The following is a 16,268-nucleotide window of genomic DNA, read 5'->3' as shown; positions in this document are numbered from 1 at the left end:
AGCGCTCGGAATCTGCCGCGGCTGAAACGGCTCCAACCTGTCCGGCAAATGCAAAGATCTCAAGTCTTGGGTGTGTGTTTTCCCCCCTCTTTTCGCACGGGAATCCGTTTTACATGTTAAAGGGGCACGCTTTCGGACAAGCGCTTCTGATTTCTCTCTAGAGCTGCATTGTAATGGCACATCAGTAATTGTGACTGCAACCGCTAGCTTGTGATTGCAATCACTGGGCAGAGAGAAGTGGTGATGTACAAACAGTCAGTGTGAAGTACAGCACCTAATCAGAATTCAGAGCTTCAGCGCCGAGGTTGGCAGCGGTATCCCAGGCCCGCTGGAATTCTTAATCTTAGCTAAGATAAGGATGAGAAGTCACAGCCTGTCTCAACGGCGGTGCAAACTTGCATCAGGTGGGCGCGAGCTTAACTGACTTGGCTTCCCCCCAAAGGCTCCTGGGAATTGCAGTTTTTTGACATGCGCACGATTGAGTTATTCTCGGATAGCAAATCTGGGTCTCTTTCGCAGACCCCAGGCCCTTTTGGGGAAAGGGAACGCCTTAAGGCAGAGGCGTATCTAGGGAAAATAGCACCTAGGGCAAGCATTGAAATTGCGCCCCCTGTCCAAACATCTGACACCTATCTTTCCAATAACTTTACCATAATATCAGCTCAAATATACAAGTCAAGCTCGTTTTTCTTTTAATATTTTAAATCTTTTAAATCTTTTAATATTTCAAAAACTATTTAGCAGTGGATGTAGCCAGACCAAAAAATGCTGTAAAACTACAAATTTCAGGATGCTGGGGTTCATGAAATACCCAAATACTATGTGGAGGTGTACTTGGAAAACTAAACAGAAGTACCTGTCTAATTCTTTACTGTGCATTGTAGCATCACTATTACATAGGTTTTAGAAATAAATGGAGAATTTGACTTTTCCCAGATACTAGGGCCTTGCAGAGGCCATTTGAGCATGTGAAGTGGCCATTTTGTTTTCAGTAGCCATTTTTAAAGAAAAACTTCATTTAAAAAAAATTGTGCCCCCCTTCAAGTGGCGCCCAGGGCACGTGCCCTGCCTGCCCTACCCTAGATACACCTCTGCCTTAAGGTCTCAAACCTTTGCTTAACCTCTGCAAAAGGTTAAGCATAGAAGAACAGCTGGCCGAAAGGCAGAAGGGTCCCATCTAGTCCAGCACCTGGGGGAGACATTTTCAGTGGGCCATCCCAAAATGGGGTCTTTTTAAGGCAAGGGTTCTCCAATGTGGGTCCCTTGATGTTGCTGGACTACAGTTCCCATTCTCTCCCACAAAAGCCATTGTGGCAGGGGACGATGGACGTTGTAGTCCCTCAACATCCGGTGACCCACGTTTGAGAACCGTTACTGCAAGGGGTCCTTTCTCACTTCCTTAATAGGATGCCCAGGAGCGCCCTTGGCGGCTGATCTCTTGCATGTGTCTTGTTAAATGTGCAGCCTTTCAAACAGCACGTTTGTCGGGTCGCTATGGGCCACCTCCAGCCTCAGAGGCACGATCCTGCTCAATACCAGTTGCAAGGGAGCAACCGCGGGAGAGAGGGCCCTGCCTTCATCTCTGGCCCGTGGGCTCCCCAGCGGCATCCGGTGGGCCACGGTGCGAAACAGGGTGCTGGACTGCATGGGCCTCCTTGGGCCTGATCCAGCGGGGCTGTCCTGATGCACTGGTGCACGGCCCTGTGTGCTTTTTGTGAGATCTCTTAGGAGAGTGAATTCTTCTCTGGGGCCCAGGCGGAAGCGATGGCTTTCAGCTGAGAAAAGAGCTTGGGCCGGGAGTTTTTCGGTTCCTCGCTTTGGACACCTGTGTGTGAAGGTGGCCTCTAGCCGGTCCCGAGCCAGGCCTCAGTCTGGGGAGCTGGCTGAGCGGTCCTCAGCTCCCCCTCCCTCCCCAGCCAGCCCTCTTGACGCCTTCGAATGCGCTCTCTCGCAAATGCCACCTAGGAGAGGGGAGGGGGACGGATCCGTCCTCTTCAGAGCCAGGACCAGAGACGACGACGGCGCTCTCGCCCTCTCCTCCAGCTGCGCCGGTAACCTCGGCTGCTCGGATCCCCCGCTGTGTTTGGATTGAAATGCTAGCACCTTTTTTGTGGCGTTCTCTCGCTTGAAGGCACTTGTCTGCCGAGACCGCCGTTCCGAGAGAGAGCTTGCTCCTGCCAGGCCCTGCATTTGCACATTTTCGCGCGGCAGCCTTACCTGTGTCTGCCGTGAGAAACAGCCTCCTCCGTTCTCTCCTAACATGTCGTCCCCCCCGCCCCCTCGCAGACACCCCTCCATGCCGCTCACCGAAAAGCATCGTCTTCTCCCTTGACAATGTCATTCACAGACCCGCGGCTGGAGAGCTTTGGAATGAAATGAGGTTGGTCTTTTCTGGCGTTGGCCAAGGCTGTGTGTGTGTGTGTGTGACAGCCAGAGTTGTGATTGTTCACAGTAGGAAGCTGCCCATCAGATGCAACTGTTGTTCTTCTGTAAGCAGGATCCGGCGTGCATCTGCGAATGTACGCCCCGCCCCCCACCACACACACACACACACACACACACACACACACACAATGGCAATAAATAGCTGGTCCGACAGAGCTCTCCGTCAGCTGTCTCTTGCATGTCAGAGGCTGCTCCCGCCGCTGCGGTTAATTTATTGTTTTCCTTGTCTCTCGCACTCGCAGCCCACAGGGCCGGCCTGTCCACTCGGCGGGTCGAGGCAGTTGCCTCGGGCGTTGATTCTGGGCAGGGCGCTCTCCATCCCTCCTTTTCTCGACCTCAGATTCATGCTTGCTCCCCCGAGACCAGCTTTCTTCCTTGGGATGCCTTCGTAAGAGGAGGCCAGCTGGTCTCGGGGTAGCCGGCCTGAACGCTCCCCTTTGCTAAGCAGGGCCCACCCTGATTTGCATTTGAATGGGAGACTACTATACTATTTGAATGGGAGACTTGCATTTGAATGGTATTTGAGGGACCGCCTGCTCCCATGGGTTGCTGCCCGCCTGACGAGGACATCTGAGGGGGCCCTGCTCCGGGTGCCGACAATGAGAGAGGCCCGGCTGTCGTGCACTCGGGACAGGGCCTTCTCTGTGGCTGCCCCCAGACTCTGGAATGCTCTCCCGGTGGCCATTCGTTCCTCGGATTCCATCACGGCCTTTAGAAAGCTGGTAAAGACTTGGCTTTTTACCCAGGCTTTTACATAATCGTCTTTACTGCTGCTTCAGGGTGTTTTTATCTGTTGTCTTGTTTTATCCCTGTTTTTATATGTTTTTATACTTTGAGCATGATGTGTTTATTGTGTTTTTATTGTATGTTTTTAACTTTTGTAAACCGCCCTGGGGCTATTTTTTAACGAACGGCTGTGTAAAAATGCAAAAATAAATAAATAAAATAAATAAAATACAATTGTGAGCACTGTAAGATAGATATCCCCCTGAGGAGATAATGGGGCCGCTCTGGGAAGAGCACCTGTCTTCTTGCATGCAGAAGGTCCCCAGTTCCCTCCCTGGCAGCATCTCCAAGACTAGGGCTGAGAGAGACTCCTGCCTGCCGCCTTGGAGAAACTCTCCCTTCCGCCAGCTCTCCGGTCACTTCAGCGTCGTCGGGGAACTGTTCCTTTCTCGTGCACCTGCTTGCCTGTTTACTCAGCTAGCTTTGACAGCTGGCGGCTGTAAACGGGAATAAAATGCCTTTTTTGCGACGGGGGGGGGATGAAGAAATGTGACTCGACATGCTGGGCCTCATAACATTAAAGCCGGCGTCAATTAAATTTTTCCCTTCCTTGATAAACGAGCCCCCGGCCCACCCGTTAATAATGAGGGAAGCCACGAGAAAAGTTGACACTCTTTTAATTTGTTTTCTCAACTTGCCCGGTCCTATTCCTCCTCGCCGCAAAGCTCTGCCGGGAATTGCAGCCGGTTCGGCGCAGTCGATGCATAGATTGGTGTGAATCAATATGGCTCTGCTTTGTTCACACGTTTCCCCCCTAATCAGGAGGGGAAACGTTCCTTAGTAAGCCATCTCACACCTGAGGCTGTCAAGGCGCCGTGTAATAATTACGGGGGGGGGGGGGAGATGCCCACACATTGTGTGGGTTTGGGGAGGGAGGAACCGGGCGTCATAGAGGCTGCTCCCCAACCCGCTGTTTACACGCAAAGAAAACTAAATATGATTGTGGCCGGGTTGACACAAAGGCTGAACCGCAAGCCGGTTAAGATTCCAAATACAGGTAAAGGTAAAGTGTGCCGTCCAGTCGATTTCAACTCCTGGCGCCCACAGAGCCCTGTGGTTTTCTTTTGGTAGAAGAATACAGGAGGGGCTGACCATTGCCGCCTCCTGCGCAGCATGAGAGGATGCCTTTCAGCACCTTCCTATACCGCTGCTTCCCAATAGAGATACCAGCGGGGAATCGAATCGGCAACCTTCTGCTTGTTAGTCAAGCATGTCTCCACTGCGCCACTGAAGGTGTCTGCCAGGGTCCCAAAGGGCTCTTAATAAATGACCATCACCATCATGTATGGCACTTTAAAGTGTTCGAAGCACTTCGCTGTCTTGATATCCTGCCCTGCAAGGTCGGTTGATTAGCCCCATATTGCAGCTAAAGGGCTGAGATTTCAGGGCAGAGGTTAGATTTGAACCGGGGAAGTCCTGATCAGTAGCCCACGCTCTGGTTTTCACCCATCCCCGGGTGACTCTTGGAAGCAACCCAGGAGGTTTTGATGGCTTTGTTTAATGCAACATAATTATTATCTGGCAGAGGAGTCATAGGAAGCTGCCATATACCGAGTCAGCCCCTTGGTCCGTCTAGCTCAGTATTGTCTTCACAGACTGGCAGCGGCTTCTCCAAGGTTGCAGGCAGGAGTCTCTCTCCCAGCCCTCTCTCGTTGGAGATGCTGCCAGGGAGGGAACTTGGGACCTCAATGCTCTTCCCAGAGCGGCTCCATTATCCCCTGAGGGGGAGTTTCTTCCAGTGCTCACACTTCTGGTCTCCCTTTCATATGCAACCAGGGCAGACCCTCCCTGGCAGCATCTCCAGCGAGATAGGGCTGGGAGAGAGACTCCTGCCTGCAACCTTGGAGAAGCCGCTGCCAGTCTGTGAAGCCAATACTGAGCTAGGTGGACCAAGGGTTTGGCTCAGTATATGGCAGCTTCCTATATTCCCTAAGATCTTTCCTAGCTCTGTACTTGAGATCTTTTTAGGAGAGGAAAGCTGGTCTTGTGGTAGCAAGCATGACTTAGCTAAGCAGGGTCTGCCCTGGTTTGCATTTGGATGGGAGACTAGAAGTGTCAGCACTGGAAGGTCATATTCCCCTCAGGGGTTGGAGCCGCTCTGGGAAGAGCTGAAGGTTCCCAGTTCCCTCCCTGGCAGCATCTCCAACGAGATAGGGCTGGGAGAGAGACTCCTGCCCGCAACCTGGGAGAAGGCACTGCCAGTCTGTGAAGACAATACTGAGCTAGGTGGACCAAGGGCCTGACTCCGTATATGGCAGCTTCCTATGTTCCTATGTCCTCTTGCTCGGCTCCGACATGCTCCTGTGCAGTCTACAGCTGCCCCAGAGCCCCTGCCCCTTAGAATAGTGGGGCAGCTTCCCTCGAGATCTTGTACTCGCCTTTTCTGGAGTCTCTGTGTGTGCCTGCCCTTGTGCAGCTCCAATTCCTTGGTCCAGTCTGGAGGTTTTTCACAGCAGTGGTATCATCAGCGCTGTATTTCAGAATCCCCAATGCAGGGAACATGAAATATAGTCAACTCTGAGGGTGTGCGTGCACACACACACATACACACAGCCTGAACTCTGCATGCAGAAGCATAATTTTCCCGAGCAATTGGTGCTTGGCACCTCCGGCGTGCCTTGTTAACTTTATTTACGGCTCCCACCCATTCCTTTAAGAGTTTTAATCGTGTCTGCTTTCAGCCGCTGGCTCCAGAGAGGAGCTCTCTCAGTGGCAGGCTCCAGAGCTGACCAGCGAAGGATTCTTCCCGGCCGCTGGACAGTCCAGCGGCCCGTGGGCAGGGGTGGGGCAGAGGGCAGCTGGAGACCCCCTGAGAGGGGTGGGGTCAGGTGGGGAATACGGAGGGAGAAGCAAAAGGTTTGCAAGGGACACTGGGCAATTCAGCCTTGGAAGGAAGGACCTGTCCATGGATGGGCCTTGTATGTCGGGGCTCCATGGTGTGAGTGTTGCTCTCGTGGGAGAAGGTGCGTTTGGATGTTCAGAGGTGGGAGATCAAGAAGCAAGCCGTTGAGTTTCCACCATTGAGTTGAGTTGAGTTTCCACCATTGAGTTTCCACCGTTGAGTTCCCACCATTGAGTTGAGTTGAGTTTCCACTGTTGAGTTTCCACCATTGAGTTGAGTTGAGTTTCCAGCCGCTGAGTTTCCACCACCCCCACCCTGGGACAGGAGCAGGCTTCATCTGGCATGCCGAGGGGAAGGTGGCTTCATCGCCCCTTCTCTGTGGCGAAGCTTCACGAGGCTTTCCTTCGTGCATGATTTCTCCACTCTTGGCCAAAGCAATTCCTGCATACTTTGTCCTGTGTTTTCCCCAAGACCAAGCCACTAAAAACCTCCGGGTTGCTCCCAAGAGCCCTCTGGACGTTGGTGTGCATTTCTGGAGACTCCAAGCCTACCCTGCAGGGTTGGCAAGCCTGTCAACCTCAAAGGGTTGTTGTGCCGGAAGAACGAGAGGGAGAATCAGGCATGCCTCCCTGAGCTCACTGGTAGGGTTGCCAACTCGGGACTGAAGCCACTGCAGACGGTTTTCCCACCACCACTGATATTTTCTCTCTCCACTGTTTCCCATAAGATCAAACCATTAAATTACTCCGAGGAGCTCAGAGCGGTGTACATGGTTATCTTTATCCTCACAACAACCCTTTGAGGAAGGTTAGGCTGAGAGGTACATGACTGGCCCAGGGTGTTTCATGGTTGAATGGGAATTTGAACTCTGGTCTTCCCGGTCCCAGTCCAACACTCTAACCACTACGCTATGCTGGCCAGTGGGTGGGTGATTCTGGAGCAGGGTCTTGGAACAGGTTGATGCTTCTGCATGTGTGATCCTTTGCGATCCTGTGGATCACAAAGCACCATAGAGTGTAGCTCCCAACTTCTCCAATGGGATCCCAGGTCCCTAGAGAAGTGAAGACACCACCTGAAGAAATCCTCCCCAATTTCTCCTGGTGGAGGACTCAACTCAACTTTTGGTGGGATTGTTTTTGGACCACCTGTTTCCAGAATGATGATGATTCCACCTTCATATTCATTCATTCATTCATTCATTCATTTATTACATTTATATCCCGCTCTTCCTCCAAGGAGCCCAGAGCGGTGTACTACATACTTGAGTTTCTCTTTCACAACAACCCTGTGAAGTAGGTTAGGCTGAGAGAGAAGCGACTGGCCCAGAGTCACCCAGCTAGTTTCATGGTTGAATGGGGATTTGAACTCGGGTCTCCCCGGTCCTTTCAGTTTCAGTTTCCTGATCGCACCTTCTCGCCTGCCCGTATCCTTCGGTGATCTCCCTTGGCTTAGATCGCCACATTTTGGGGGTTCTTTTGCCTTCATCCTCGAATTCCACCCTCTCCCTTTCTTCTTGGTTTTTCTCCCCTTTTATTTTTCTTTCAAAGGGGATTATTCAAATGCCTGCGCAGTTTTTCTTCATTTGAATTAAGGGAAAGGGGGAGTTTGACTCTGTTAAACGCTTATCTCTTAAATGGAGCTTGTTAGCTTCCAATAATAGCTTCATTCAGGAGGATGCCGTATAATTTCATTTTTAAAATGGGCGCTCCTTGACAACCGGCTTCCTATTTATGTCACCATTTCAAGCAGCCTCCTTTGTTTTCTGTTAATCTTCCTCGTACACTTTTCGGCGCAGCCGGGCGGGGTAGGGTGTTGTTGTTGACTCTTTTGTACCACTCATAAGAAACAATTGTCTGTTTAATCCTGAAAGGTTTCTAAGGCTTAAGGTAATTTAAAAATGAGTGTGTATTCATTACCCTGACTAATGGGGCATGGAGAAAGGAATATTGGTTTTTGTTTTGGGGGAGGGGGTCCCTCTCCTCCCCCGATTTGCTTTTGCATGCATTGAATCTGTATTTTTTAAGAAGCTGGACAGATATTTTTCTGTTGCTGAAGCACAGCACAGGACCAGAAGGGTCCTTCCAGATGAAACAGTCTCTTTAGAGTTCCAGGCTTTGAAAGCATGATGCGTCTAGCAACATCTGGCATGTGGTAGAGCCTCCATGTTCAGTAGCACTGAAGGGGGAAATGGCCATTCTCAGTGCATTCTGCTTTTGAAGCTTCCAGAGGTTCCAGACTGGGCAGTGTTGGAAATGGGATGATGATGATGATGATGATTACATTTATATCCCACTCTTCCTCCAAGGAGTCCAGAGCGGTATACTACCTACTTGAGTTTCTCTTTCACAACAACCCTGTGAAGTAGGCTAGGCTGAGAGAGAAGTGACTGGCCCAGAGCCACCCAGCAAGTCTCATGGCTGAAGGGGGATTTGAACTCGGGTCTCCCCGGTCCTCGTCCAGCACTCTAACCACTACACCACGCTGGCTCTCGGTTCTTCTATCCCAGGGCTGCCCCTCAGCTGTTCTTGGACAAAAACTCTAATCTTCCTCAGCTGAATCCGCCAGTAGTCAGGGATGATGGGAGTTGTAGTCCCGCATCTGCAGGAGTGCCAAAGTTGTGCAGCCCATCGAGGAGAATGCTTGCGTTTCTGTTTTGCCCAGTACCTGCGGGTCGCGTGCTGGACAGACAGTGCCTGCCTGTGTACAGGACTGCTAAATATTATGGGAATCTGATGGCCGGACCCGTCTCTCTTTCCCATGGTCTGCTTGGCTTCCCAAATTCTGGTTTGTGTGTCTCTCCTTGCTCGTCCCTTGCCATGGAGGAGGAAGGCTTCTGCCTTCCGTTTCCCTGGAGGGCTGGCCACAAACAGAAACCCCGAGAAATCCGGGTACCTCCGTGAAGACTCTCTTGTGTGCCGCATTTTGCTCCTCGAGACAGATGGTTGGGTGAGACGGCTGTCTAAGCGAAGCGAGGTGTGCCTGCTGTGCAGCCTGCAATCAGTTAACTTGGAGGAGTTAAGATGCCAGCGTCTCTCCCCTCCCAACGGCTGGCTTGTGCTTGGAACCCTGTCGAGGAGATCAAGGGCCGCCCCCCGCTTCTTGCCGAAGCAGCGGCCAAGACGCCGTTGGGAACGGTGCAGATCTTTACACGGAGCGGCTCCTGTTCTCTCTGCACAGAGCAAGACCTCCTCGGGCCTGAGAGGACCGGCTCCGGCCGCTCTGAAAGTTGGGAAGAGCTAAGCTTGCGGCTGGCCTTCTGGCGCCGTTGTGCACGGCTGCCCCTCGTCTCCGAGCAAGACCCCCTTCCGCCCGCTTTGAGTGGCTGCGGGAGGCTGGCAGGTGGTGGTGGTGGGTCGAAAAGCTGCCTTCTTTGCTAATGAGTTCCTAACGATGGAGACGTTTCTGGTAATCAAGCCATTAACGACTTGCCGAACTGGACTCTCCGAGGGCCGGGCCAAGTGTGGGCCCCTCGGTCTAGAAAGGTCACGTTCAGCCAGCCAGATTGCGGGATTCCAGCGGGGAATGGGCCACCAGGGAGGGGGGCAAAGGGACGGTGCGGCCGAGGGAGTGGAAGGAGGCCGTGCCCTCCAGCATGTCCCTACGGTCAGGCCCAAGGCCTTTCCAGGACAACCGCCTCACTCACACAGAGGCCCGCCCGATGCCCCTGGGAAGCCCACAGGCAAGCGGTGAGGGCAGGCCCTCTCATCCTGCCTCTGAGGCTGGAGCTGGCCCACAGCCACCAGGCTAGTAGCCACTGTTAGACCTCCACCTCCTCCTCCTCCGTGAATTTGTCCAAGCTACCTGTATAGCCATCTAAGCTGGTGGCCATCACCACGTCCCGTGGCAGAGGGTGGGGCATCGATTAATGGTATGCCGTGTGGGGGAAGCCGTCACTCTTGCCGGCCCTAAATTTTCCTGGCAGTCCGTTTCATGGGCTGACCTCTGCTGCTTCCAGTGCTGGGAGAGAGGCAGGGAAATGTCTCTCTTTCTCTCTCTCTTTCTTTCCTCCGTGCATGGTATTGCCATGGAATCAGGGGCACGCTTGTGGCAACCCAGTTTGCCGGTCAAAGGCTCCTGCTCATCTCCACTCTTTTCGGCGTTTTCTGCCAGCCAGCCAGTCCTCTTTCTTTCTTTAGCCACAAACCAGCACAGGAGATAACTTTGTGCGCACACCCCACTTTCCCCGGAGAAGCCGCCAGGGACACTCAGCTAGATGGTCTCAAGCATCTCTGGCTTGGGGTGTGGCCGCTTCCCCGGTTCATTGACAGGGGTCCCTAGCAGAGCTTCGGCTTGGCTCGCGGAAGGTTCCCGGCTCTGTCGCTGCTCTCTGTCTCCATGTGGAGCTGGGGAAGATCTCTGGCCTTGAGCCCCTGGGGATATGCGATGCCTGGTCGCCCCAATTCTGCAGAAGGCTCCCAGACCAGATGTGTCCCCCCTCCACTCTGGGGAGGGAGCTAGATCATGGCGACTGAGGACTGTGATTCATCAAGGGTTTGCCCTCCAAACAAGTCGTCTTTGTTCTGAGGGGGAGAAGCTGCTGCTGCCGCCTCCACCTAGTTGCCACAGAACTGGCACCAGGCAACCTTTGTGTTGGGAGTTGTAACCAGGCAGATAGGTGTGAGAAGAGTGTCTGTGAGAAGAGGGGGCCGCTGTCTCGGCAGCTGGTGTCCCGCCATGGATGCTTGCATTCTCAGAAAGCCTCCAGTGGCATCTGGAGGGCATTTCTCAGAGGTGGGGTGTTGGAGTGCCCCCGCTCAGGCGGCGCCCTCCTTGAGCTTCGTGAGGGTGGGGTCTGAAGGGGTGGGCAGGCAGGCTGGCAGATGTGGACCTTTAGATGCAGAGGGAGGTTTCTGGGTGCTCATCGCAGCATCAGACTGGGCGGAGCGAACCACGAAGTCAGGAATCCGAACCCGGACCTTGCAGTTGGTTGCAAAGAGTGGCCCTTTTCTTGGAGCTGACAAAGTCCTTCCTCCTCCCCACGTAAACCAAGAGCACCGAGTTGCAAAGGGGTGGCTCGTTCCCTGCCTTGCCCCAGAACCTCCCTCTGCAGCCTTTTGCCTGCTATTGACTTGTCTCACGTGCCACGGCCTTGAGTGTGCAGCCTGGCTTTCTGTGGCTCCTTCCGCCAGCCACAGTCGTCACAAGGAGCGAGGCATTTGTGTCTGCCGTGTGTGTTGAATTTCTCTCCCTGTCCCCGGCTGCCAAGTCTCTCTCTCTCTCTTTCTCTCTGTGCTATTTTGGGAGCCGGGTTCTGTGCTATAGGTTCACTTGGGGAAGCTGTCACTTGACTTTAATGGGTTTCTATATTTATGCTTTCATTGAGCGAGTGCCAGAAATGTGACGGTGGATTTTTCCTCTTCCCCTCCCCTCCAAGGAGATGCGTGGGAGCCTTTATGCAGAGTGGGAGATGCTGCCAAGTTATCTTCGGCTGGGCTGTGCCTGGGGTAGTGAGGACCTGGGAGGGTCAACACAGCCCAGGGCAGGCAGGCAGGCAGTGGGCATCTGGCGACCTTAAAGTGGCCCAAATCGGAAGCCCGAATCGGAAGCCGCGTTTGAAGCAGAGTGATCAGAGGAGAGGCTGGCCGCGTCCCTAGCCGAGTTCCTCCAAGGCCCGAGGATATCCTGATGAGGTATTAGAGGAAGTCATTCAGGAAGAAAAGACGCAGAGCCCCGCCTCTGGATCTTGGCTGACCCATCCAGTCGAACCACTGCGGCGGGTGGGAAGCATAGCCGGGGAACGTGCAGAGATCCAAGCAGCGCTTATTATCCCGGTGCTTTCCGGGGGCAGCAAAACATCCGTGTAAACAGCAGACTGACTGCAGTGGGCGCAGATGTTCCTGGTTTTTCTCAAAGGAGAGGAGAGCTGGTCTTGTGGTAGCAAGCATGACTTGACCCCTTAGCTAAGCAGGGTCTGCCCTGGTTGCATCTGAATGGGAGACTTGATGTGTGAGCACTGCAAGATCTTCCCCTCAGGGGATGGAGCCGCTCTGGGAAGAGCTGAAGGTTCCCAGTTCCCTCCCTGGCAGCATCTCCAAGATCGGGCTGAGAGAGATTCCTGCCTGCAACCTGGGAGAAGCCGCTGCCAGTCTGTGAAGACAATACTGAGCTAGATAGACCAATGGTCTGACTCAGTATATGGCAGTTTCCTATGTTTCCAAATAGGCACGATCAGAGCTTCTGCAGTGTGTTTGCGGAACCATTGAGACGTTTGCCCTCTCAATGGCAGTGCACGAGTCATGGTTATCCCTTCTGAGCTGGCCCTTTTGTATCCACCCCCTTGCTGCCGAAAGAGACACCCATAATGGGGAAAGTCCCATGGGGTTTCACCATACCCAAAGTCAGGAGGGCTTCATAGGCCAGGCAGAGAGGCTAGGAGCAGAGATGGAGATCCTTTTTAATTTCATGTTTGATGTCTCCTGGTCTAGGAAAGTAACTCTCTGTATTCATGTATAAGAAGCGTGTGGAGGACCAAAATGCAGACACCATCTTTTCTCCACTACTGTACTGCAATCCGCTTGTTGATTTGATCTATATTAATCTTAAAGAGTTTTTCCTAAAAAAAGGTTGACCAAAAAAGCACGTTGATTGGTGAATGCATATGTGCCCAGGGATATCCAAGGCGCCTGACAGTTATTTCTTTTGGAGGGATCCCCAAAGAAGGCCCAACATCTTTTGCAGAAATTCACGTGTTCTCTTTCTCTTTCATTTCAAAACAGGGTTTGGCTTTGTAACTTTTGAGAACGAGGACGTGGTGGAAAAAGTCTGCGAAATCCATTTTCATGAAATCAATAATAAAATGGTAAGTCTTCTCAGCATGTGCCTCAGTTTTTTGTGGAAGACGTGGCGGGGTTTCTCTTTATTGTCCTTGAGGGGGTGGTTGGGACATGATTCATGAAATCAATGGTGGCTCAGTCTAAACATGGTTTAAACTGGTTGAACGTCTTTGCCAGCTTTTAAAAGAGCTCTTAAGGCACATTTGTTTTCAGCCAGGCTTTTTAGTAATCTCTGAATGTTTTAAATTTTTAAATGGCTGCTTTTTAACAGTTGGTTTTGTTTTCTTTTTCTTGGGTTTATTTTTGTGAACCAGCTAGAGCCTTTGGAGTCAAGCGGTATACAAATTAAACAAACAAACAAACATAGGAAGCTGCCATATACAAAATATTTCGCACATGGAGGAGAGCTGGTCTCTGGGAGGAGAGCTGGTCTTGTGGTCGCAAGCATGACCTGTCCCCGTAGCTAAGCAGGGTCCACCCTGGCTGCATATGAAAGGGAGACTAGAAGTGTGAGCACTGCAAGAGATTCCCCCTCAGGGGATAATGGAGCCGCTCTGGGAAGAGCATCTAGGTTCCAAGTTCCCTCCCTGGCAGCGTCTCCAAGATGGGGCTGAGAGAGATTCCTGCCTGCAACCTTGGAGAAGCCGCTGCCAGTCTGTGAAGACAATCCTGAGCTAGATGGACCAAGGGTCAGACTCAGTATATGGCAGCTTCCTGTGTTCCTGTGTACTGGTGTTGGGTTGTCTGCGATGGATGGAGATCAGTGTCTCTTGGCCAGTGAAGGTTAGGCAAGGAGGCGGTCAAGGCAGAGTTCCACTTACCTTCAGAAACATCACTTGAAGTTTGCTTTGCATCCCGGAAACACCCCTAAATTACCCCTGCTAACTGAGCAGAGAGGCACCTTTCAAAGTGGTGGTTCTCTTCTCTTTCGCAGGGGGAGAGCAATTGGCCCTATCCGACCCCAGCACAGCATCCCTCCAGTGGCTGTTGTTAGGGTCCACCTTGTATTTCCTTTTAGGTTGTGGGCCCCTTTGCGTTCAGGATCCATGCTTATTAATTGTTTCCCCCCCTATGTAAACTGCTTTGAGAACTTTTGCCCAAAAGCGGCATATAAATATTCATAGCAGTAGTAGTCATTGTTGTTGTAAATGTTGCAGGGACCTGGGTTCGATTCCTCATTGGCCACAACGTTTGCTGGACGACCTTGCTCCAGTCGTCGTCTGCCAGCCTAGCCTACCTTACAGGGTTGCTGTGAGGATGATAGGAGCGGACAGAATGGAAATCAGTATAAGAATTCCCCACCCTGGTACCAAGAATTCGCTTGGTACCCCATAAATTGTCCTCTTTCTGCAAAGTTTCTGTCTCTCCTGTCTCTCTTCCTTCGTCCTGAGAGTGGATTTTTTCACCGTAGACTCAGATTATAATTGGGGGCGCGGAGGGGTGGGGCAGATGCAGAAAACCTGTTGATATTTCCATCTCACATATTCTGCCCCTCCTTTCGTCACCACCTCTTCTGCTGCTCCAACTTGCATTCAGATCGGCTTTATATATTGGTCTGAAATGTGTTCACAGACTTTAAATTCAATAATGGGGCTTTTAGGCGGGATAAGATCAAAGCAATCTCCTTAGCATAGGCTGGAGGCTGATTCAATATTTGACTTGCTAATTTTCCCCAGGGCTCTGGAATAATATCCCTTGCATTGTTCCCCTCTGCACAATATGCATCTGGAGTGAAAATAGCAAGTCCTCCCTGAATGCCGCTGCGTGTTGAGATGTCAGGGCCGGACTCCAAAGGGCAGCCGCTCAAAGGAAGTGGTTCTTGGACGCCGTTTCCACCAGCGTTCACGTGTGGAGCCCTTCGCGGCTGTTCCTGGATGGCGGCAAACCGTATTTTCCCCTGCAGGAAGAGAGCACGGGTTGCATTATAACAACATAAATAAAATCACACCCTCCTTGACTAAATTTGCAGGCTGCAGCAGAGGCCCTGCTTGAAAGTAAGGTTCGGGGTTTGGCCGCAAGGATGCCCGTACTCTTTGATCTGGCACATGCAGTAGCCACGAGGAAACCCTTCCTGTGGGTGTGCCCGGAGAAGCCCTTCTTGGAAGATATGACTGCCACACGAAGGGGATGGGCAGGCAGCATAACCAGCTTGTGTGCCCACCTAGGATCTGCGTAGGGACAAATGGAGGCAGCGAGGACAAGCATCCCTCGGCCTCTGGGGTCCGGGGAAGCCGCTGAGGGCAGCCCCTTGTCCCCTTCGACACCCAGCTAGCGCAGAGGCGTATCTAAGGAAAATAGCGCCTAGGGCAAGCCTTGAAATTGCACCCCCTGTCCAGACATCTGACACCCATCTTTCAGATAACTTTACCATAATATCAGCGGAAAAATACAAGTCTGAAGGTCACATATCTGAATATGTGTACAGTGACTTATATTATATTAATTTAAAAAATAAAAATTACCTGTAGCCCCTTTGGGGGGCTTCTAAAGGCTGGGGGGGTCTGCAAAGATTTCCCCTCCCCCCTGCTGGCCTCTAGGGCCTCACAGGGACCATTTAAGCATATGCGGTGGCCATTTTTTAAAATATTTTTTTTAAAAAATGGCAGCTGAAAACAAAATGGCCACCACACATGGTCAAATGGCCTCTGTGAGGCCTGGTATGGCCTAGGGCCTCAAAGAGGCCATTTGAGCGTGCGTGGTGGCCATTTTGTTTTCGGCAGCCTTTTAAAAAAACATTAATTTTAAGAAATGGCGCCCCCTTCAAGTGGTGCCTGGGGCACGTGCCCTGCCTGCCCCACCCTAGATACGCCCCTGAGCTAGCGGATGAAACACTTACTGGCCTAGGAAAACAAGGCCCCCTTCCCTGCCCAGCGCACCAGTTTCCAGTGGCATTGGGAGCCTTGTCACCCAGCCACTGGCAGCTGTCCTACACCCCCTGATTTGAACTTCTGCATTGAGGGGAAGAGACCACACAAGCTTCAGAGCTGGCCCGTCTCCAGGAACTGGCACGAGTCCCTGGGTGACTGTTGAAATGGGGAAGTGCCGGAGTTCAGGAGTCGAATGCTTGCTTTGCACCCCTGGCAGCGTCTCCAGGGGGGGCTGGGAGAGAGAGCCCTGCGTCACAGTTGCTGGGGGTCTGCTGCTAGTCAGTGCTGAGCTGGATGGACAGGGAGTCTGACTCGGGAGAAGGCTACTTCTTGTGTTCAGGAACAATCCTGGAGAGGTTAGGGGCTAGGTATTGTGAACAACCTTGGATAAAATATATTCGTGGTGGTGGTGGTGGTGGTGGTGTGTGTGTGTGTGTGTGTGTGTGTGAAATCTCCAGGAAAAACTTCCGCCAGAGTTGACAGCCCTCCCACCACTCCTCCAAGGAGCTCAGAGGAGCATGTACAGGCTTCCCCTTTCATTTTACCTGCACAACA

The 16,268-nt window shown here is 52.2% G+C and overlaps 1 protein-coding gene across 20 annotated transcripts in view; it reads left to right on the top strand.

The window, feature by feature from the left end:
* The window catches only part of MSI2 (musashi RNA binding protein 2), a 419,652-nt gene that overhangs the window by 289,422 nt on the left and 113,962 nt on the right, over positions 1 to 16,268 (top strand). For all 20 annotated transcript variants that reach the window (XR_008311763.1, XR_008311764.1, XM_053274690.1 and 17 more), the window contains one exon: positions 12,790 to 12,872. Coding sequence is in view for 18 of the 20 variants with exons in the window: in XM_053274690.1 (XP_053130665.1) it covers positions 12,790 to 12,872 (83 nt within the window). In the remaining 2 variants the exon portion in view is untranslated. The remainder of the gene's footprint in view (positions 1 to 12,789; positions 12,873 to 16,268) is intronic.

This window comes from Hemicordylus capensis, chromosome 12 (assembly GCF_027244095.1).
Source record: "Hemicordylus capensis ecotype Gifberg chromosome 12, rHemCap1.1.pri, whole genome shotgun sequence".
Classification (NCBI taxonomy): Eukaryota; Metazoa; Chordata; class Lepidosauria; order Squamata; family Cordylidae; genus Hemicordylus; species Hemicordylus capensis.
This window is presented reverse-complemented; position numbering and strand designations above follow the sequence as displayed.